This window comes from Drosophila bipectinata, chromosome 2L, assembly GCF_030179905.1.
Source record: "Drosophila bipectinata strain 14024-0381.07 chromosome 2L, DbipHiC1v2, whole genome shotgun sequence".
Classification (NCBI taxonomy): Eukaryota; Metazoa; Arthropoda; class Insecta; order Diptera; family Drosophilidae; genus Drosophila; species Drosophila bipectinata.
In genome coordinates, this window is record NC_091736.1 from 11,794,605 (window position 1) to 11,818,050 (window position 23,446).

Sequence of the window (23,446 nt, forward strand, 5' to 3'; positions counted from 1 at the left end):
CTCAGGTGGTATAAATAAAACTTTCACATTCTTTGTCTAGCCAAAATTAAAAAAATGCCGGGTTCGTGGCCATAAAAATGGTTTAAGTGCTGGCATGCGCCTCGTAAAAAATTGTCTTCGGCTTGACTTTTTTTTATGAAACAAAGTCAAGGTGAAACGACATTGACCCCAAGTGCTTACATTAATTCAAGGTTAACAGGGAGCAGTAATCAATCACACCGGGTATCGATCGGATTGGCATTTGATTCACGGCGGCCGGCGGAATTATTTAATTTTACTTTATGGCCTTGCAGTGAATACAATGAGTCCGCCCACCACCACCTCACCTTTGTTGAATTAACCTTAGCGCTTGTTTATTAGAGACAGCATTACGGCAGAGGCGTCACATCCTGTCCACTGCAAACAACTACGAAATGGCGGAGTGATGTGTGATGTGTACATTGCTTCCATTTACCCGTGACATTCAACATCGACGCCATAAACAAGAGAAAATCATCATCTTCCCGACCTTCGAGAACAGCAAAATATAATTAGCCAAACCCCCAACTCGGTGTGCGAGCAAAGCCATCAGCAGAGTCTAAACAATAATAAATATTAATTTAAATAATAAATATTTACGATTATGTTCAAAGCTTATCCATGTTGTTGAGGCGATTATTGTGCAAATCTTTTATGTAGAATTCAATCGGTTTGTTTACCTAATCTTCTGTTTTATGGACGTGTGTGGGAGCGGAACTGGACACTACGATAGTCTTCAATGGAACAAAAACACTTCCGACTGAACTCAGTTTACGATTCTGTATTTCTGCGTTTTTTTTTAGGTATACATAGGATATATAAACTCGCAAATACATATGTGTATGCATGTATATATTGTAAAAGTCGTATGCAATTAAATAGTATGTACAAAATTGTAGATTAACGCCTACGAGATAATGGGCTTCTACACATCGATTGGATGAAACTAAAGATTAATAAATACATAGACTATCAATTACAAATATACAACAGAACTTAAACGTCTAATAATTGGTCGTGTATGCGCCCTTGGCGGTACTTAGTGTTCTTTTATTACTATGGTCTATATAATTGCATTAGTTGGTATCTCGTACACGTAAAATAAGTAACTCGAAATCACACATTATAGTAGGTAACCATAAAACTACATACATACAGAGTACATGTATAGAAAAATCATCGTAGCGGAAGACTAGAAAGGTAACACTAGTGGAAAGTTATCCGTTTGACGTGTTCTTTTTTTGGTTTGGTTTTTTTTTCTCTAGGGGGGTTCATTAACGTACAAATTCCTACTACTTATCGTAACAAATTCCATCTATTTTAAATAAATAATTCAGTTCTGGGCTTTGCACTCGCAGAACAACAGAAAGAAAACCTTTTGAGAAGTTGCTTCTCTGCTCTACAAAATGATCTCATAGATCCACAAATTCAAACAGTTCCTGTCTAGGATATTGATGCACATCCTCATCTTGCTCAGATATTTGGCAAAAAAAGAGAGATACCATTCTTAAATATAACCCCATCAGTAAATGACGGGGTCCTCCTTACACTTAAAAGATTTCTTTGTGGGTCTAATGGACAGCCATGTCCAGGGCGTGTAGGCTCTCCACTTCCGGATCAAAGTTGGCGTCGCAGGTGGAGAGCCAGTCCCAGACCCGTCGCCGTACCATGGCCTGGTCAATGGGAATGTCCAGGCCGTAGGTTGACATCATTCGCTTGAAGCGGAGCTTGTTCTCGTCCCCGGAGAGCCTTCCCTCCCGCTGGTTGAGATAGATGCATGAGTCCTGGTCGTGGTTGGTGGGCGAGATGAGGGTGGCCGACTTGGACGTGGATATGCGGCACTCCACCCACCGGTCCTTCATGTACTTGGCCACCTCGGTGATCTTGCAACGATCCTCCGGGTCGTGGCTGAGATACTTTCGGAAGCAGCGCATCAGGCGCGGCGAGAACCTCCGGAAGTTGTCCGGCACCTTGGTCGTCTTGCGCTGTTCGTACTTCATGAAGTTGGCATAGGATTGATCCTTGACCCAGTCAGCCGACTGCCAGGGTGGGTTGCCGGTAAGGATGTTGTACAGGAGGATTCCAAACTGCCAGGAATCACTGACGGGCAGACACTGGAAGCGCTCGTTCTTGATCAGCTCAAGCTGCTCTGGCGGCACACAGCTCGTCCACGTGTGCTTCACTTTGTGCACCAGAAGGCCCTTCTTGGTGGTGGCTCCGAAATCGCACAGCTTAACTCGCGTGAAGTCTGGCGTGAAGACCAGAATGTTCTCGATCTTCAGATCCCGGTGGACCAGATTCTTTGAGTGCATAAAGCCCAGGGCCGAGCTGAGCTGCTCCGAGATCAGCTTGCAAGCATTCTCATGCAGTCCGTTCGGCCCTATGTTGGAGGCCAAGTCGCCGTAGGGGGCGTGCTCCATGGCGAACACGTAGTAGTCCATCGTCTGGAAGGCCACTGCGTAGGCGCTGAGGATGTGGTGGTGGTGCGACAGCTCGTAGTTGTAGTGGAACTCCTTCTGGAACTCTTTGATCGTGGTCAGCTCGGCGTGCACGGCCTTCAGCACCACCAGGGTGTTGGTGGGTCTGTGCCGGCACAGCAGGATCTTGGCGAAGCATCCCTCCGCCAGGGTCTTCTCAATGTTGTACTGATCAGCGAATGTCATCAACGGCAGATCGACGTCCGGAATCAAGTGGATCTGGCCGCCGTCGTTCTTGTCCGGTTTCTTGTAGATGCTGCTACGCCGGCTGACGGATGCGGCGCCCGGTACCTCCAGACGTCCGGTGCTGGTACTGGTAGGTGTCAGCGGTGTGCTGCATCGCTTCTGGTTGTTGTGGTTGGTGCAGGTGCTGCTGTTGTTGTTGCTGTTGCGGCTGTTGGTGCTGCCACCGTCGCCGAAGGATCGGCGCAGCCTGAAGGAGAATGAGCGTCCCTTTTCTGAAAGAATGAAGAGAGAAATAGGTTAGTCGAAAAATCCTAGATTATTTTAGAAATATATATAACTTACAAGATTAGGATAAGAAACTAGGATTTTGTAAGAACTAACACTAACTTGAAAGAGTTTTTTGAACTTATGATCTTAAGAAGAAATCTTCTATCCATAGATATAACTACAACCTCTTATAGATATGATTGCACGACAATCAAGAGATAAAAGGGCTTAATTTCATATAAACAACCACTAAACACATAATAACAATCCACAAAAAAATCATTTGAATACCCCCTGGCAACCAAAATTTCACCTTTTGCGAATTTTTAAAACTACAAACACACCGTGTATCGTGTCACTCGAACATTTTTAATTGGGACTCTTTTTTTATGAATTTTTTATTTATGATTTATTATTAACGTTTGATGTGGTGCTTCTGGGGCTTTTATGTGTCCATTTGTTTTTCCACAAGGCGAATTATTAATTTATCAGCCGGCGGAGAACATTGAAAAGCGTTTTACAGCCCTCCAAGTGGGGGTGCGAAGATTCGCCCACGCCCGCGCTCAGGACGGAGAAACAGACGGCGATGTCGTCGCCAAATTGTCTGTGACAAAGTTAGTGCAGATTATTTGCGTAGATCGGAGGGGCGGGTTCCATGGGTTATATATGGACTCCTCCGCCAAAGACGTCAGCAGTTAGTCAGCACTGACTGACTAAAGACTGCCCTGGCCTCTTGGAATCAGTATCCGCAATCTGCGTAGTGCCAGCCCCAACACCACTACCTACGTAGGATATCATTTATAGTCGGGGAAATCGCGAAAACTCATTTGATTTGCAGTCGTATGGGACATGGCCAGATATAGATAGAATGCGTTAACTGGAAAATCGCACCAACGCAAAGCAAATCAAATTAAAGCAAAAACATTTATAGGGCGTGATGTGATTTCCCGATTCACTGGCCATTTTCGCGAGAATTGTTTTTGTTTTTGACACTAAATTCAGCAGCCATAACGAACGATCAAAATCGCTGTTCATGCTCGTATTTCATTAAATGTCTCTGAGCGGGTGGAGGGCGGCGAATTAATAACTACATATCATGAAAAATATTTTGTAGCTTAGACAAATTACTATCAGAGGAGGGGCGGAAAATAATTTACACTCAAGCATGCGGAAAATGCATTTTTGGGGAAATTGTAAAATTCTAAGAGGCGAGTACTTTTCAATGTAAATGCAGATATACAGCGCTTTTATGTAAGAATATTTATTTGATTTTGAATTAATATCTAAAGAATTTTATATATTTTCTCCTATAAACTGTCTGTTGAGATTTTTTGAATATTTATAACAGCTTCTTTTATTATTCCATTACCAAGAGACACTTTTCCAACCACCTGCGTCAGCAATAAAGACTAAGTGGGGGCAGAAAATATTCTTGGAGACCCTTGACCTCACAGCTACTCAAGGAATACAAGCTCAGAGAGTAAATATCCGGCAGTAAATCTAATATTCAAGTTGGTCCTGAGTAGTTTTTTTTTTTTTTTTGCCGACAAATTTCTATTTCCGTTCCAGAAGTAAATTGGCTCGCGGCCAGAGGTGGCCAGTGTCGAACCGGAGTGAGATCCCCAATAAACGAGAGCTTTGCTCGACAGGCCGCAACAAGAAAAGGGAAACTAATTATAAACCATTAAAAACCATCAAACAGACGTACCAATCCCGTGCGACCTGCGTGTGGCCATAAATCAAAACTTTCACTTTCGTGCCCCAGTCCCTACCCCTGCCACAGCCGCGCCCCTACTGCCACTCATCCAATTCAAATGATATTCGTTATGGCCATTTCATCTTGATAATCTCATTTGCCGCGAAAACACTTTGCATGCCAAAAATAGCAGAACAAACAAATGAGCCAAAAAGGGTCAGCAGGCATTCTGAGAGATGCATTTCGACGGTCTATATTTAAAATTGAAGCCAGTTTTTCCGTGGAAATTATCTGCCAGAGGCAGCAACAACGGCCACAGCTGATGGGAGTCGAGTAAACAGTGAGTCAAAATAAACAAACACCGCCGTGGACAGTCCACCGGCCCAGGGCGAATGCGAAAATTGCGAAATGCAATTGCAACAAAGGCGCCAGGAGGCAGATCGCCCTGTCAAAGGGAAACAAATTCTTTCGACGATAGCTGAAAAATATATGTTGGATAGATGACAAAGCTGAACATGGGGATACCCTAGAAAATATAATACCTAATTAAAGTTTTCAGATTTCCCACAGATAAGTCTTTGTTAGCCAAGAAGCTATAAAATTTATAATGAAGCCTTTCGGGCAGGAAGGAAATACTTTTAACAATTTTAAGTGGCTTATTTTTTATTACATTGAAATTAACCTTCATTATTTCCTACATATAGATGGTACTTCAACTTAAACTCATTAAAACCCATATTTTTTAAGCTTTAAAGGAAGAAAGAATCAATACGCTCGCCTTGACTAAAGAGCAGATGCGCCAGGCAGCCTCCAACACTTGTATGAGTGACTGACAAAATGAACGTTTCGGCTACTCCCCTTTCTGTGCCCCCAGCCCCCCAGCCGCAACCCCCTGATGCCTTACCCCCCGCCCCATCACACGGTCTTTCACCGCCCGCGTTTGTCGCCCGGGCTCCAACAGCGATTCGTGTCCCGATTCCCGCCTGCTTGGCAACCCGCCCGACACTGTGCGCGACTTTGGGGGCATTGCTGACGTCAATCGGCAAGTCGTTGTCGGTCGGCGTGCCACATACAAGCACAGAGAGAGTCCCCCCAACCCTGGGCCTGCCCCTCCCACACACACTCGCACACCCTCCACGATATTGCCGCTATAGGCCAGCGATTCTGCAGCAGCCCCGTCGGCGTCGGCGGCGGCATCGGGGTCTGCGTCTCCACCGAGTAATGTGTAATGTAAGTTTCTCAATATTACAAAATAAAATGCAAACACTTTTAGATCAGCGGCCATCCAGCCCGTCTGAGTGGCTCAGGCCATGATGAATTGTCCGGGTCCGGTTGCCCAGCCATTCGCCGGAGACCATCGACCGGTTGTCTGTCCGCTGCTTGGCCCCCTCCATGGACGTTTTAAACAATTGATTCGAATTGATTGCCCAATCAGGGGAAACTTGTGCACTTAATGCCCCAATCTTTGATGTCCATTTTCAGGACCTATACCAACTGGAAAACGAGCAATGACGTACGAGTTGAAGGGACCTACGACAATTCATTGCTCTCGAAATACAAATTCGATTTCTGGGTACTGGGAGTAGTACGATTCCATAAGTGCTTCCACGATTTCCTTGGAAATGTTTACAAAAATACTTGAATTGGGGTCAGAAAAGTATTGTTACAATTACCAAATTCAGTTTTCTGTGTTTGGATCATTAAAAGGGCGAACCTACGTTATGGTATATGGCTATGTTTTTCAACACCCGATAAACCACACTTGTGAAAACAGTTTGTAGTTTTCAAATTAAAGATTTTGTAAGTGTTTATAAATTGATGAATTTGGATTTCCTCTCGACGTTATCCCGGATGCATTAATAACTAAATTATATGAACACTTTATTATTAATACGTCCTATTATTTGTAGTAAATAATTACTTAATTTTCCAAGAAAAGTTTGCCAATTTTCTAGGTCATATTACTCACTGACTGTTTGACGAAGGAAAATATAACATATTATACAACAATTCAATAAAAATTAACGACTTGAAAGAAAATTTCCGCTGCGCCCACAAACAAAAGTTAAGAACAAAAAGAACAAAAATAAACAAAAAGAAATAAAATTATATACACGTATAGGAATACGTATATATTAAGTGTACACAAGAAAAATAAATTTAATGAACAAAAATATTAAGACTTTTTTTTTTAGATTCTCCGTCTACGTGAAAGAATCATTTCTGATAGAAGCGTTTATTTTTTGTTGTATTTATAAACGCGTTTAGATTTGTTTGAGAAGCTTTCCCTATCTTTCGGCCACGGAGGATATTTATAGAAAAAGAGGCGTGGGTCTGGTCCGTTCACTTCCACTCCCTCCCGGTCTACTGAATACTGATATACGGCAGCACTCTTGAAGACAACCCACCGGCCGGGGCCAGCGGCTCTTGGAATATTGCGCACATGACTAGCACGAGCCGGCAGGTGGCCAAAATGAAAGGATTTAAAAGTACCTCTAAGGATCAAGGATGAAGGATGACGAAGGCGAAAAGCCCAAGGAGCGACCTTCGTCCTGAGGACCACTTGACGACCTCTTCGGGCCAGGCTAATGAGGGGTAGAAGAGGCCGAGAGGTGTTTAGGCCACTACCCGAGTGGGTGCATTTGAAAAGGTATACAGTGAGTGGCAACGGTCGACGCCCACGCCACGATTTCCATAATTTATTTTAATAGTTCCGCTTTTACAGCACATACTATTCAATTGGCTCGCCTATATTTTAAATTATATCTGTAAGAATATATATTTTTTGTAAATACATTTTATAAATAGACCCGTGAACAGACAAGAAATTTGTAATTACGCACGACAGAAAAAAAAATCGGAGAATGCCGTGTAAAAAATTCATGTAGCTGACAAGTCTGAAGGTAAGGTCAAGGCAAGTGTCGACGTAAGATCATTTATCAAGTGTCGCCTCGCCGATAAAAAATGTTGGAAAAATGTTGAGATATGAATAATGCCCGATTGGACGAACCCATAAATAATATCCGAATAGTTTGTCCCATTCGAAGGTAAGGCAATATTCCTTGCCAGAATCCATAAATTAAGTGTGCCATTCGACGGGGTCATATCGGGTCTTAAGTAGGGCTGGGAAAAAAATCGATTCTCGGCATCGATTATATTTTATGTTTAAAAACAAAACATCGATTACATCGATTAAATCGAAAAAAAAATATGTTTTTGATATGTATTGAGACTAATTAATCTTATTTATTTAGAAAACAAAACAAAAATTCTTTTCTATGAAATCAAAAATACAAGTTTCAACAAGTTTGTGTGTGTCTTTTTTATTTATTTATTTATTTTTATTTTTTTGTTTCCCCTCTGACAGATTCTCTAATACGAAAAGGTGAAAAACGGTCCCACAAAGTAACCCTTCCAATTTCTCTCTAAAACTTTGAATAGTTTTCCGGCTGACTTACATTTTGTATCATAGACCTTACATTCAATTATTGGAAATTTTCCCTCATTTAAAAAGTATATTTTCATCACAGCAAACGGAGAATAGACGTAGAAGCGCCGGAAACATGTTGCCCATCGAAGTAATCGATCTAACTTCGGACGTTGAGGAAGAAGATTTGACAAACGAAAGCCCGCCGGTGGATTTCAGTGAATACATATGCCCCATCTGCCTTTCAAATCCTATGGAACCGGTGACCACCTTCTGTGGGCACGTTTTCTGCAAACTGTGTATCATGGATACTCTGGACTTTGGATATCGTGCCTGCCCCATCTGTAAGAGCCGCTTTAATGAAGATGAAATTGTGCGGCTACAAATTTAAGACAAGTCTTTTTAGAACTGATTATGTTGTTCATTTTAAATTGCATAAATAATATTGTTTAACCGTTCAGTTGTTTAGTCTTTTTGTTTGTAGTGCCATAGGCGCTCTTTATGAGTTCTTACAAGTTTTAAGTACACATTTTTATTGTTTCATTTTATACAAGTTTCAACAAAACAAAAATGAAAAATACATATCATAACGTAAAAAAAATTAAATTTCTATAATCTATAGGTTCTTACTATCAAAAATAAGCTTGTTTGCCGATTTAGGTTTGACGCCAATTCATTAATCCACCAACTTACAAAAATACTAAGAAAATAAACATTTAAATATATTTTTTTAAAAAACCCTTATTCGAACGTGATTTATTCTTCTTTTTTAAAGTGGTGAGATTTTTTTTTGGATTCGATTCATCGATATTTTCAAACCGAATCGACTCTAAAGAAAAGAATCGATGTTGACATCGATTTTATCCCAGCTCTAGTGTAAAGTTCTAAATAGGAAGCTTGGAAAAAATACATATATTTGAAAAGATTTTTGTGGAGGCGGCAACGGGTTAACAATTGCTGTTTAATTTCGCTCATGCGGGCTTTTGTCTGGAGGATGCGTTCGCGGAACACTCAAAGCGCTCGTAAATAATTGTAAGTAATGTTAATAATAATATTTGCACTAAAATCTAGGGGAAGGAAGAGCACCCGCATGGTGATGGCGAGACATGTTGAAAATTTAAAGATCCGTTGAGTGAAATAGTCAGTGGTCTTTTGCCATGCCGCTGGGAAACGGAAATTAATCATTTGGTTAAACGATATTGGATTTAGGATATCTGGCTTTTAAATCTTTCAATTTGTACTTTTGTTTTTCCCCACCAATTATCACATTGAAACACTCGGTAAACAAACAAAATGTCATTCCACTTCCATTTTTCCCATCGCAGAAATTAAAAAAGAAAGTGAAAAAAATATTTTCCGCCGACGAGACAAAAACAAAAGCATCCCAGGAGAAAGCACAACGCCAATATCATCATCACGTGTACCTAGTATAAACAAAGAGACTGCGTCTAGACCACTTTTAACGAATAACTGGTAAGAACTGACTTCCCCTCTTGAAACCACTTGATTACTTAACCTATAATCTTCAATTTTCATGTTATGAAAATATCTCTTCTGTTGAATATTTTAAAATAAACCATGATGGAATCGATTCCTTTAAAAAGATATATTAATTAACCAAAATGTTCAATCAAAATGTTGGGCTACGTTCACAAATATACACAATCTGCGTAAAATATTTTCCATTTATATAATAAACATTTATTGGCCCCACCGTATAGACGATTCATGTGATGTTTGAGCGGCTAAGGCGTAGCAAAAATTAATAATTTATTAAATACTACAGACGTATTTCCATACGTATATCCACAAAAATGAATATAAAATGCTTTCCTTAGCATCGGGCATGCAGGAGCTCAGAGAACACCCATCCCACGCATTTCATTTTGCTTTCTCTTTATACTTTTGTATAGGAACGTGTGTGTGTCTTTTTTATTATTTATTTATTTATTTTTATTTTTTTGTTTCCCCACAGACAGATTCTCTAATACGAAAAGGTGAAAAAAGGTCCTACAAAGTAACCCTTGCAATTTCTGTCTAAAACTTTGTATCATATACCTTACATTCATTGGAAATGTTTTCTCATTTAAAAAGTATATTTTCATGGAGATCACAGCAAACGGAGAATAGACGTACAAGCGCCGGAAACATGTTGCCCAACGAAGTAATCGATCTAACTTCGGACGTTGAGGAAGTAGATTTGACAAACGAAAGCCCGCCGGTTATGGCCCGTGGGCACCGCGTGGATTTCAGTGAATACATATGCCCCATCTGCATTATGAATCCTATGGAACCGGTGACCACCTTCTGTGGGCACGTTTTCTGCAAACTGTGTATCTTGGAATCTCTGGCCTCTGGATATCGTGCCTGCCCCATCTGCAAGGGCAGCCTTAATGAAGATCAAATTGTGCGGCTACATATCTTTTAGAACTGATTATGTTGTTCATTTTAAATTGCATAAATAATATTGTTTAACCGTTCAGTTTGTTTTGTCTTTTTGGTTGTAGTGCCATAGGCGCTCTTTATGAGTTCTTACAAGTTTTAAGTACACATTTTTATTGCGTGTCAATGGCAAAGAGCGCGTCACAAACGCACGGAGCACAGAACACAGCCAACGGAAACCTGTGCAGTCTGCCTCACATGAATGTCTACATCTTTGGCTGGGAATACTTATATATTTTATCTTCTGGTTAGCCATAATATTTCTCGCCCCGACAGACGACGGCACGACCTTGTCCCACGGCTCAACGCGTAGAAAGCGAAAAAATTGGAGGCATAAAAACGGACAGCAGGAGATCAAATCGGAATGAAATAAACCAACCCGAACTGGGGCGGGCGGCTTCTCTTTAATTTGCATTATTAAAAAAATAAAGAAATTAAATTTAAATTAGAGCAGACATCTTGGAATCATAGAAATGCCCAATTGAAGGCTCTGAAATCTATTAGGTCTAATATCATAGGCCATAATAGAAACCTGCCTTGCAAAATATATATTTCTCACTAAATATCTCTTTATTTCTTGCTATTGAACTAGAAACTCATATTCTTACTGTTGTCTATTATTTATGAAAACTAAAAATGTTCATGACAGCGTATTATTCCTCCCGTTTCTTTCTATTTTTGGATATAGTACTTATATAGTTTATAAATGTACTTTGCTCACAGAAACCGAATTAGCATAAAGTTCATAGTGATTTATGTAGTTCTGAATTGCTTAAATTAGCTATTAAGATATTTAATATTAAAAGCTAAGGATTATTCAAAAATAGTCTTTTATTTGTGCTAATAGCCACACATTTTGAATGGCCATCAAGCCCTACCCTATATGCAATTAGTTGCCTCAAGAGGTTCATTGCACCTTCCTATAAGTCATGCCAACACTATCAAAATACGAACATAATTCTTGAGAAATAATTACATAAAATAGCCCAGCGAAAGCGCTACAATTGAAAAGATCCCGCAAAACCGCAAGAAACCAAAGAGAGAAATGATCTGAAATGGGAAAGGGAAAGGCGAGGAGCCCATTAGCCGATCGGTGTTGAGAAAACACATCTTGAGCACACGCAAGGAACACTTGTCTGGTCCAAAATAGCCTAAACACATTACACCAGAAAGAAGACATCGCGTATACGCAGCGTGTGCCGCTGGGGGCAATTCATAAACAAAGTTAAGCCACAATGTGCAAAGTGTGCGTTGCCAATGGATATTTTTGTTTCAATTTTTATATCGTCTTGAAGCCGTTTTTAATGTCTCATTTGGGTAAAAGAAAATTTTATGTCTGACAATAGTGCCGAGCCAACTGTGGATTTATGCAAAAGTCATAAAAAAGTTGTTTAAATAAAATAAAGTTTCAGTTTTTGTTTATTTTGTTCGTATTATTCTCGGCTCAAATTGCAGTTGAATGTATCGCTTGAAATGTTTCCGTGCTTCTCACTCAACAATTAAATTTAAAAACCGTATATAAAATATTTATGGAATATTTTCAACATATTTTTTCAATTAAGGCGCCTCCTCGTGCGTACAGGGTGTGAATACACTCGTTTTATTGTGTCTATTTGGGTAGTATTGGTAATCTTTATTTGCACCAGTGATTTCTGGGCGAGTTCAAATTACCCCAATGAATATATTTCACTTCTTTGGAACGTGCATAAAAGTGGACTGTCTGTTTCTGAAATTTTCGTTTCGCACTTTGGAAATACGCGGCTGCCCCGAAACTACAAAAATTAACAATAACGCATTTGAATAAGAACTCATACATATATAAACTATGAGACACTCGCGTAATTCAAATTACAACCAAATTTGCAATCATCAGTGGCGATGCTAAATTCGCCTAATTTAATTTCCGTTTTCGATGCATCCCATAACCGAAAAATGCTCAAAAATGGAATCAATCAAAATCATATATTTCTTGCTTGAATCGCTCTAGCTCTTGGAATATTAATATAATATTTTTGTATATTTTCATTTGACTATCACATGCTTTGCAGCGATCGAGAAGATGATTTCTTTTTTACGTCCAACATGACGTATTCGTGATTTGTATTCGGTAGACAAATCTATTTTAAATCGATTTCTGTGAAAAATGATGGTTGCGTAAGTACCAATTGATTTTGATCTGAGTTTAATTAGAAGAGATTCTTAATCAATTCTGCGATCATTTTTCCTGTGTTGGCCAATAAATTATTTTAGCCTCGGAGATCTAATTGGGCCCTGACGAAAGAGATGCGAATTAAAAGTGATGGGGTGAATCGGCTGGCCATTAAGACCCCCTGGGTCTAAGCACATCAACTTAGCCTTGACTGCAGCACTTCGGTCGGTTCGGTTCATAACACTAATAACACACACGAAACACACACAACTGGAACACACAAAATGGATCAAAAAGGGGAATTTAAACAGGATCGCAGAGCAGACAGCAAGAATGAAGAGCCGCACTTGACGCCCCAACTGAAGGAGCACTATGAGAAGGAGGCAGAAATTCTGAGACTGCTCTTGAATCTGGAGACCCGCTTTCGGGAACACTATAAATTGTTTTTATGCGAAATGAAGGCCCAGCGGATACTAATCGAACGGATATGGCTGCTGACCCAGCGGTATCTGATCCTCATCAGCTCGGAACAGGGCTGTCGATATCCGGAGGTCTACACCTTGTCGACCGAGGAGGCCATCGTAAATGAGTACGAGGAGAAGCTGGAAGTTATCCGCGCCTCCAAGTAAGTTTAATTGAATTCTGATCTCTAGACCCCTAATTTCCAAAACCCTCTTTCCTAGCAATAAAATAAAGATTGCCTTGATGGAGATATTGGAAGAGTGCAAGGAGTTCTACGCCGTCTACGACACTCTTGACAAGACCCAGGCAACGCCTTTTATCTTGGGTGACAATCACCACCGAAACATTCAGCACCACAAGATAATGGTCGTTGACATCTTCAACTACTTCCACGCCATGGTGCTAAAGTTGAAGTGCTACATGCATCAGCTGGATCCTGTCAACCTGGAGAGCGTCGAGGACTACCGGGACGTACTTCAATCCCAGGCCATGTGCGAGGAGTTCGACGAGTATCTGAATACGCGCTTTGTGTACTGCAAGTGCCTGCTGCCGAAGCAAACCTGCCCCATTTTGAAACTGAAGTGTTCACACCAAAACCTTAAAAATTTAAAGTATGTTAGTCGAATCTAGTCAGACTCTAGCAAGTATTGGTCTACAAAAATAAACAGAAGCCCCTCTGCGGTAACACCATTTTTACTAATTGCCTAGAGTTAACCAAGCTAATATTATTTTGGGGCGAAGCCTTAGAAGATAATTGACTTTATTGAATCGGTTCGACCCAAATTTCACCCTATTTCTAAGCCACCATCTTGTAACAGGTCAGCAAGTCGGGATCTGCGTCAGGATGCAGCTCATTCAGATGTTGTTCAAACTCTTCCAAGGTGAAATTGTTTATCTTGCAGTAGGGACAACGGATTAGTAGTGGGAACTTGCCCCGCGTGCGCCCGTTAGCGGTGTAAAACAAGGCCAGATTTGCCGGTGAAGGGATGCCGTGCATCGCATGATCGAACTTGTGGTCCTCGGTGGTCACGTCCAGAGCATAGCAACCGTTGCATAGATTGAAATTCTTCAGGCAGGTTAGGCAATGGAACCGGTGACCCGGAAAATTCCTACGCTGACAGCCGTTGCAGGTGAAGCCGATGTGGCACTGTTCCTCGCTACTGTGACACATGCATGGATTAGGATAGGGAATCTTATGCAATGAGGAATTTTAGTCAATTACTACTTATCGTTTTCCATTGTTCGGCACTTTCGTTTTCAGTCTTCTCTGTTGTAAGCTTAATTGAAATGTCTGAATCGATTTTGATAAAGGATTTTCCAATGAAGCAGTGATGATAATAAAAACATTAAATGTAATTCAAACCAGGGACCATAAATAATGATTACTAATAATGTTTAAATTTCCAACATAGCCTTGAATCTTAGGAAAAACATATTTCTTTCAATATTTTTCGCAAATAGCAGCAATAAATATTGTATAAACAAGACACAAATCATTTCTGAAGTAAATATTCATAATTCTGGTTGGAGGAAGTATCTAAACAATTTTATTTTTGTTTAGTAATAAACCTTATTTAAAATAATTGTGGAATGGAATATAATATACATATTCTTATTATATTGCAAGCCTTTTGATGTTTAGATATTTGGCAACATAAGTTTCCAGTCTAAAATAAATTGCCAATTTGACCTTTACGAAATTGTTACACTTTCTTGCTGAATATTTGGTTGCTTGCACAAATATAGAGACAGTGTTGTTTCAGTTAACTGTGGTTTTATTCACCTCTGAACTTTTTGGCAAACGCCAGCAAGAAATTCCCCACAAGGATTCAAAGTCGGGCATGTCAAGCGTGTTTAATACGACCGGTTACGACCACATCAATGGAATGGCATTCAAAAAGGCAAACCCTCAGATGATGATCCGCCGCCGGAGGTGGCACTTGTGTATGCAACCATCGTGTCGGTCGGGGCCACACAATGAACTCATTGAGGCAGAAGTGCCCGGGTCTGTACCCGGCTAGATGGCAATCAGAGCGCATTTGTGGCATTTGTGACCGTGGCAAAGACAAGCTGGGCGCTCCCAAAAGGACAAACCACTCTGGCTAGGCCCAAGGATATAAAGCTGGACAAACAACCTGACGGATGGTAGTAGACCCATCAACACCGCCACGCTATTATTATGTATAGAGAAAATTAGAATCTCGTGCGTCATTCGATTATGAGTGTAGGGTCTATCCCCAGCCGCTGGCCCCTCCGCGATTTATTTATTTTATACATTTTGGATAAACAAAATTCATAGAATTTAGCGGGCCGAGCCGAGGAGACCATGTTTATGATAATGACGTCGTTGTCATTTGTCGCTTGGTCTTATTTCTGTTCTTTTCCACTTTTTTTTTGGGCTGGTGTTGAAAGCAGTACAAGCAGTATTCCATGGGTTGATTGCTCTCTTCGTGTGGGTGTGTTCGTGCTTCTCGACTATTTTTAGCCAGGATAATTGAAAAGCAAGCAACACAGCCCAGCAGGATGGGGAATGGAAAGGGAAATGGGCAGGGCGTTGACTGGGGAATCAGGCCCGCATCCTGTCTATTTGAAAAGAATCTCGGCACGTTGGCCGAGGGATCCAAGGGATTATTTACATAAATATAGAGTCGAATAGAGGGTCGAATGTGGAGTCGGCCTAAGCCAACAAAAGTTGATCGGATTGAATGACATGTAATCAAAGAATGGATATTGTGCAATTGTTTGAGTAACATTTGCAAATTACAACCTAAGAGAGCTCAGTAATTATAGTTTAGAGGATATTATTATATGTAGCTTTAGGTCTTTCATTATTTATTTCACATTTACTTACCGATAGTGCCCATTTTTTACAGTTTTATTTGCTTCGACGAGTAATCCAAAATAAGATCCGTAATCTCCAAAACTTTGTAGTCGAATGAAAATCCTCACTCCCAGATCAATTCTTCTTTTCAAAAACGAAACTTCAACAAAGCTGCGATCACACTTAGAAAGTCACATTGCAAATATGAATATTTGCTAATAATTGACTAGTTTTGCGGTAAACAATATATTTATGTGGCTTTGTTATTGTTTTGCAATTTCCAGCGTGCGGTCGAAATTTCAAGGTTGCTTCACAATTAGAAATAAGTTGGCAGAACAAGATGAATGGGGAATACTCGAGGTGTTTTGAATATTCTTCTGTTTTTTTTTTTATGTTTTCGCGAACGGATACTAAGTAGAGGCGTAGAGTGGTAGGCAGCCAAAGAATAATAGCAATACAATATAACACACCAAACACAAGCAGCGAAAGACGCGACAGAAATCAACGAATCAACAAAATCACGGCACTTCACATCCAAACGTCAGGAATATTCCGTTATGAATGATTTCGCGCTTCCCAGACACAACGGTTTTATATTTGCATGGAAATCCGAAGGCGGTCGCCATTCGCCATCGCCATTCGCCATCGTCGTCGCCTTCGACTTCGGCTCGATTCGCTTTCTCTCACTTTCGCTCTTCTTCTCTCGGTTTTCCATATTGGAGAAAAGCTTCTACAAGTGGGAGGGAAAAGCTTTCGTCGATGCCCCTGCCACTGCAAAGATTTGTTGTAATTTTACTTCTTGGAAGCCACTTAGAGTTCAATGCATCCTGGGGAAAGTTCTTTAACTTTACCAGGAGCGGAATCAAATAAGCTAGGGGGATTAACTAATAATAGATGAAAACCAATTATAATTAACTAATGATAATACTCGTTTCTTTTTCAAAACAGTTTCATATTTTTCATTGAACTACCATTAACAAAAACCATAACCATTTCCGGTTAACAAAAAGTATTGCCTATTTAATGGCGTTAAGGAAGTGCAATCATATATGTATAATAATTAATATAGGTTGATTATATTAGTAAGTAAATATTGTTTGCTAAAAAGATTGTGTGTAAAGATTTTAAATAGAAGTCAAAGTAGTTTTTTATTTCTAAGCGTTTGTAAATATGAATGATAAGTCTTCCACAAGAAATATTACGTATACGCCCTGTATTCCATTTCAAGGTTTAATATTTTCGCAAAAACGAAACAAAATGTCCCATCAACTTAATCTGTTTGGTTTAAGCATTCATTTAAGCCTGAATTATATATATTTATAGCCTCCTTCTCGACATGCCAAAAAAAGAAAAAAAAGTAGACCCACAATTCAAGCCTATCACTTTCATCTCATATCAAACTTCCTGACCCCGATCATGTAAATTCCTTGGGTGGCACCGCCTCTGAAGCAAATAAACTTAATCTGGCGCATTACCTCAAATTACCAGGCCATAAACCCATTCGAAAACCACCGCACCGCACATCCTCGCCATTCAAACGAAATTAATTACCGCCCCAGTTGCAGGAACAACTGTCTGTGGGAGCTGTGGGAGGCTAAATGCCAGGCAATTTTTAATAAAATGTAAATAAAAGAGACAAAGACAGTCGGAGGCGGTCTCAACATTGTCGGCACGCAAGGACGCCGAAGGAACCGGAGCCCGGATCTCGGTGAAGGTGTTGCCGTATGCCATGTGCCGTGTCCTGGGCGTCCCACAAAAACAACTTTTCCGCAACTCCGGCCAACCCGTGCTATAAACCGCTACGAATCAAGTTTTGCGGCTGAATTGTCCTTGAACCAGTTACCCCGCAAACGAGGAGACAAGACCGGGCGGTAGATCCTGGCGAATCTCAGCCCCTAGCCACATGGCACATGGCACTGACGTAAGGCCTACCCTCATAGGTATGGTCGCATAACAAAGCAATCGCTCAGCCCCCGCTCTGATTGTGGTGGCAGTTAACTTGATTATTTTCCAAATAATTGAAAAGTTTCCTTTTCCTCGCCATTGCGAAAATTGCACAAATTGCAGAGACAAGACAGCCGTGGCAGGCAGGAGTACATCTATCAACCGGATTACCGCACCCCAGCGCCCACCCACTACCTCTTCGGGTCTCTGGCTCAAAGGTAAGCTCTTCCGCCCCGTGACGACAACGTCAGCAATGACACCAACACCGTCAGCAATAGCAACACCGAAGCGTGGAACAACGTCAGGATGACGACGATATCCAACCCGCCAGCAACCTGAGAAAACAAACAAGTATCGTGCTAAAACACCATTTAAAGCGGAGTCTCTATGGCACATGACGAGGATTCTCTGGCTCCAAAGAGCATGTGTTTTGTTTAGCGTTTGGGTAACTGTATGTGCTCTACGCTGAGCCAAGTAGTTATATCATTGGTATTATTTATTATAACTTAAAAACACTGATTAAAAAAAGTTAGGAGCTATTCCTTTAAAGTTTGATCGAATTATTTTACTCAGCATTTAAAACCTGAAGCAACCATTCTTGTCAAGAAGCTTTTATATAAATTGTATTATATAAAATATTTTAAACTTAATCTAGAATATTATAAAATGCCTTGTTCTTCAGTTTTTCTCAAACATACCTCATCTTTTGTTAAAAAAAAATTTTTGTAGGTCATATTTATGTCATCGAACATCGCCAGGAAACAGGCTCCAAATACCCATCGTCATTCGACCTAACCCAACGTAAAAAGTGCAAAAACTATGCTCCTAAACTCTGACACAAATACAAGTCCTCCAAATGTATCTATATATCTCGTATTTTATTTGTGTCTGTATCTGAGCGTGTTTGGAGCAGGGCTAAAGGCAAAGGCTAACCCAAGGAAGCGACCAAGTTGAGCATGTTACTATTAATAGAGTCGTTGCCGAAGTGAACTTGTGAACTTATTTCTGGCCCATTTGGTTGCCAGGGAGCTCGGCAAATTAACAACCCGTTCACCCATTCACCCAGTGGCCCAGAGGCGCGAAATTCAGTCGGCTGGCGAGGCTTGGAGCGAGCGCTTCCGCCATGCAGACGCGTCCCAGCAGTGAGCCGCAGCGCAGCAAGGTGCAAGACCAGGCAGGGGCCAGGGGACAGGTGCCCAAGTGCGCCAGTGCCACGCTGGCCAAGAAACCAGCCACGCCTCCGGCGGCACCACCTCCAACGCCGGCCAGCAGAGGAGCTATGCCGCTCACAGTTCCGCTGATCGAGCTTACGCCCGCCCAGGGCGAGACCCCTGTGAAGGTGGCACCGCCGGAGAAGCAGGCTCCTGTTCATATAACACTGCCGGAAAACAAGGAGAACCTACCCACAAAGCCACCGCCATCGGGAAAGACTACTCCTCTGGGCGCCCCCACCAACTATGTGGCTAGACGCACCTGGATCACCACCGACCGGATGAACGAGCTCCGCCGAAAAGCCCAGGAGGCGGCCAAGCAAAACAAGATTTTCACAATCCGCGGGTGCTTCAACTCGGTACGGAACGCTCTGCTGGCGCGCGGATGGGTGGAGAAGCTGGACGTGCACCGTAAGGTGATGCCGGCGGGACAGATGACCTACGAGGATCTCACCCAGAGGCTGCCCAAGCGGAAAGCAGGAGAAACCCGACGGCAGTACGTGCAAAAATGCGAACGCAACATTATGTCACGTTTCCTGGAGCACATGCCCGTAGATTTTTTGTGGACAAATCGGAAGGAGAAGTGTGATTACATAGACCAGGCCAAAAATCCCGGGATGACCATAAATAAGTTCCACCGCGCCCCGTTCACCTCCAAGGAGGGATTGTGCAATCAGCTGCGTGACTTCCATTGGTTCTTCGAAGAGGGAACTGCAGAAATGTACTTCCCGCGGTGCTACAATGTCTGGAGCCCAGAGGAGCTGGGCGAGTTCATAGACAATTTCAAGTTGACGGCCTGCGTGGCCTTTCTGCGGGCCATGCTCTGCAAATACCATAAGCAGGGGACCGATTCCGTCTTCTCTACCAGCGGAAAGATACCCTACTCGTCGATAGACTTTGCCTACAAGCGACTGGTGGAGTACCTGGACAGCTGCCAACACAACGACATCGACTTCGAGGACCCGCCCAAGATCTGGGAGCACGACTGGGACGCGTTTCTCTTCCAGCACCAGCTCCTGGTCAACGAGGATGGACGGATACAGCACGACGGGCAGCGGTTGGATCCCATGGTGAAGAGTTGCCTCTCCCTGATCGACAAAATGAAGATCCACTGGCCCCAGTACAGCCTCGATGGATACCAGAACCTGTGGATAGTCAAGCCGGCTAATAAGTGCCGGGGAAGAGGCATCCTCCTAATGGACAACCTGAAGAAAATTCTTGGTGTCGTCAACCCGTCCATTGCCTCGAAAAGTCGCTACGTTGTGCAGAAGTATATAGGTGAGTAAAAGCCAAGAAATCCAATTACTTTATAATTTAAACAATACATAATTTTCTTATATTATTAAGTTACTCAAAATAGTCCATATTTCGAAAGCAGGACTTCCCTTATTTTAAACTTTTCCCCAAAATTAAATACTTTCAAATCGATTCCCGGATAAAGCATCTTAAGTGCAGTCCCAGAAAAGTACCCAGTACTTGGCAAGCAAACGAAATAAACAAAAACACGGAAACTAGGTCGTAAATCAGGCCGGTGCCAAAGTTGTGGTACTATGTAGCGCTGCTGCTCAAAGTTGTAGGTTCCCTGTTTTTCGGGGGAGCTCGAAACGTCAGTTGTGGTGCTTACATGCACGCACGTACATCCTGGCAGAACCTCTGATCCCATGCCTACGGAGAGTGCATAAATATTTGGCCTAAAAACGCAATCATTGCTTCTGGGTTGGTGCTACTATGACTGTCGTAGTCGTGCTCGTTTTCTGGCAGCAATCATAATTTATTTTACGGTTTCTGTCTGCCTCGAGACTGTGCAACAGGTTGGCCGGGGACCGTAGCAGGACTATTGATTTTAATTTCAGCCTGGAAATCCGTTTTCTGAGGCAGTTTCCCAGTTTGTCAATATGGAAATGTAATTGCAAATGAACTCGTATGGAGGCAATAACGGCGAAAGCAGTTTTTATTAAATTTCCGATTCCAATATGTGCACACGTGTCCTTTTTTGTGCCGAGGCATATTTGGTTTATTGACGGGCCTTATCATATTTTCAGTAAAGTGGCTTATTCAGCTATGAAAAGTAAGTCCAGATTGCAAATGATGGGGAAATCAAATAAAATCAGTACACCTTATGTGGATGTGGGATGTATGCATTGAAATAAATCAACAGGTGAACGTACCATTGATTGCTAATTCGACCTGAAAAGCCTATATAATTATTTTCAATTGAACAATAAAGTCAATAGGAGCGATGGCGGTTTTAATTAAATTCCTGATTCTGATGTAGCTATTTATGGTTCCTTTATAATAGGTATTGTTTTTGTTGAGCTGCTCTATGAGAAATCATTTTTTATAGTAATAAACGAATAGTTTTCAAACAATAATTAAAATCAACTAGCACGGCACGTCGTTTTAGGAGTAGGTTTCATGACTCTCTGCCTTTATTAAGTGACGGCTTTAATTATAAAAGTAATTGCAAGTTTCTCCACACAAACAAAACAGGGTCATGACCCTATCAAACTGAAACTTTGCTTAAAAAAACCCCTGAAAGGACTTTAATCTGACTGTAAGATAACTTATGATATGATCTTTTCAGAACGTCCTTTGATCCTTTTCCAAACAAAGTTCGACATACGTCAGTGGTTTCTTATAACCAATACCCAGGTGAGTTCTACAAATAAAAACCTTCGACAAACGATTTATAATATATTCTTTACCTTCCCAGCCTTTGGTGGTTTGGTTCTATAGGGAAAGCTATCTGCGCTTTAGCTCCCAGGAGTATAGTTTAAGTAACCATCATGAATCAGTGCACCTGACCAACTATGCGATCCAGAAAAAGTATACCAATGGCAAGCGGGACAAGCGACTGCCCAGCGAGAACATGTGGGACTGCTACTCCTTCCAGGCGTACCTGCGCCAGATCGGGAAGCACAACATGTGGCTTGAGCGGATCTTCCCCGGAATGCGCAAGGCCATCGTGGGCTGTATGCTGGCATCCCAGGAGAACATGGACCGGCGACCCAACACTTTCGAGCTCTTCGGCGCCGACTTCATGATCTGTGAGAACTTCTACCCGTGGCTGATCGAGATCAATTCCAGTCCGGATCTGGGAGCCACAACGAGTGTGACGGCACGTATGTGTCCTCAGTGCCTGGAGGATGTGGTTAAGGGTTAGTTTTCCCGAAAGTCCAAGTACTTAAAGCATTGAAAATACTCTTATTTACAGTTGTTATTGATCGACGTACGGATCCTAAGGCGGACATGGGAAACTTTGACCTGGCGTATCGCCAGGTGGTTCCTCCCACGCCCGCTTACATGGGCCTCAACCTGTACGTCAAAGGCAAGCAGATGATCCAAAAGGTGAACCACAGCAGTGGACATGGCCACCACCATTATTACTACCAACAGCAGCGCAGGGAGCGCTCCTTGGCAACGAGCAGCGTCTACCGCCAGAGGTCGGCCATTTTGCATCCAGCGACCAGCATGTCCAGGATACATCGGGCCATGCCCACATTCAATGCCACCGAGTACATGGAGAAGTACATGGTGGAGCCTCTGAGCAGCAGTCGCAGCAGCCTCAGCAGTCAGCAGCAGTCCACGCAGCAACTGCAGACACATCAGCATCAGCTTCAAAAGTCACCGTCAATTGCCACCGGCTCCGCCTGTCCCTATTTGCTGAAGCAGGCGGGTCGCTCCATCACCCAGTTGCTTAGCGCCTCTCACAAACGGAATACGGCGGGATCGGTTTCAGGTGAGGCAATCCAAAGCACTGCTCTGCCGCCCAAGCGGCAACGTAGCTGCGGACCCCGGCTCACCTCCACGAATCCGGTGGAGAGTACCGAAAAGAAGTTTAAGATTCTCATCAAGAACTATACAGCCGGCGGAAACGAGTCACTTCAGGATTCGCGACCGGAAGCAGCAACGGCTCCGGTCATAAGTGAAAGGAAGTGGCGCAGTCTCCGCAACATCACGGCCACAACAGCCGTTTCCTCAAGCTCCACCTCGCGCTGTAAAGGACTGCCTCTGCCGGCACCGGGACTGCCAACGAGGCGGTTCGTCCGCACCAAGTCCGAGATCGAGAGCACGGCCAGCATGCATGCCATAGGCAGGACCTTCGGCAGGAAGTCAAACGGACCCCGACTGCCTATCAGTATCTCTGTGCAGGCTCTGCACCGGGGAGAACCCATCGTGGCGGCCCTGAAACAGGCCACCAGTGAGCTGCAGCTTTCCCAGGCCGAAATGATGACTCCCCGAACGGCACTGGCGAGTAAGCTAAACAGTTCAACGCTTACGGTTCCAATACCCCCTCTTCCGGTTGGCTAACAATGCCAATTTTTCTTAATTGTAATCTTTTAAAA

General features: G+C 42.4%; 4 protein-coding genes and 2 long non-coding RNA genes across 9 annotated transcripts; 4 read left to right on the forward strand and 2 right to left on the reverse strand.

Annotated features, from left to right (window-relative positions):
- Window positions 1–779: 779 nt before the first annotated feature.
- Window positions 780–16,492, reverse strand: meng (serine/threonine-protein kinase meng-po). The gene is made up of 2 exons (XM_017241264.3): window positions 15,976–16,492; window positions 780–2,953 (listed from the first exon to the last, which is right to left on the reverse strand). Exons 1-2 carry the CDS (start codon window positions 15,986–15,988, stop codon window positions 1,590–1,592), a joined length of 1,377 nt encoding a protein of 458 aa, XP_017096753.3. The 5' UTR covers window positions 15,989–16,492; the 3' UTR covers window positions 780–1,589.
- Window positions 7,468–8,531, forward strand: LOC138925831 (uncharacterized). The gene is made up of 2 exons (XR_011442064.1): window positions 7,468–7,691; window positions 8,012–8,531. It is a non-coding gene; the product is annotated as an uncharacterized lncRNA (long non-coding RNA).
- On the forward strand, window positions 8,931–10,553 carry LOC138925781 (uncharacterized). The gene is made up of 3 exons (XR_011441993.1): window positions 8,931–9,103; window positions 9,397–9,544; window positions 10,047–10,553. It is a non-coding gene; the product is annotated as an uncharacterized lncRNA (long non-coding RNA).
- Window positions 12,882–13,822, forward strand: LOC108125174 (uncharacterized). Its single transcript, XM_017241276.3, has 2 exons — window positions 12,882–13,287; window positions 13,346–13,822. The coding sequence occupies exons 1-2, from the start codon at window positions 12,947–12,949 to the stop codon at window positions 13,752–13,754; spliced, it is 750 nt and encodes a 249-aa protein (XP_017096765.2). The 5' UTR covers window positions 12,882–12,946; the 3' UTR covers window positions 13,755–13,822.
- On the reverse strand, window positions 13,842–14,488 carry LOC108125181 (uncharacterized protein ZK652.6-like). Of its 4 annotated transcripts, none has more exons than XM_017241306.3 (2): window positions 14,350–14,462; window positions 13,842–14,284 (listed from the first exon to the last, which is right to left on the reverse strand). In XM_017241306.3, exons 1-2 carry the CDS (start codon window positions 14,361–14,363, stop codon window positions 13,921–13,923), a joined length of 378 nt encoding a protein of 125 aa, XP_017096795.2. In that variant the 5' UTR covers window positions 14,364–14,462; the 3' UTR covers window positions 13,842–13,920. The 4 variants fall into 4 exon arrangements, with proteins under 4 accessions (XP_017096795.2, XP_070133729.1, XP_017096787.2 ...); XM_070277628.1 differs by having other exon boundaries at window positions 13,842–14,281; window positions 14,350–14,378; XM_017241298.3 differs by having other exon boundaries at window positions 13,843–14,281; window positions 14,347–14,473.
- A 2,520-nt stretch (window positions 16,493–19,012) lies between the features above and the next one.
- TTLL3A (Tubulin tyrosine ligase-like 3A) lies at window positions 19,013–23,411 on the forward strand. The gene is made up of 4 exons (XM_070277728.1): window positions 19,013–20,378; window positions 21,685–21,752; window positions 21,814–22,258; window positions 22,315–23,411. Exons 1-4 carry the CDS (start codon window positions 19,013–19,015, stop codon window positions 23,409–23,411), a joined length of 2,976 nt encoding a protein of 991 aa, XP_070133829.1.
- Window positions 23,412–23,446: the final 35 nt, after the last annotated feature.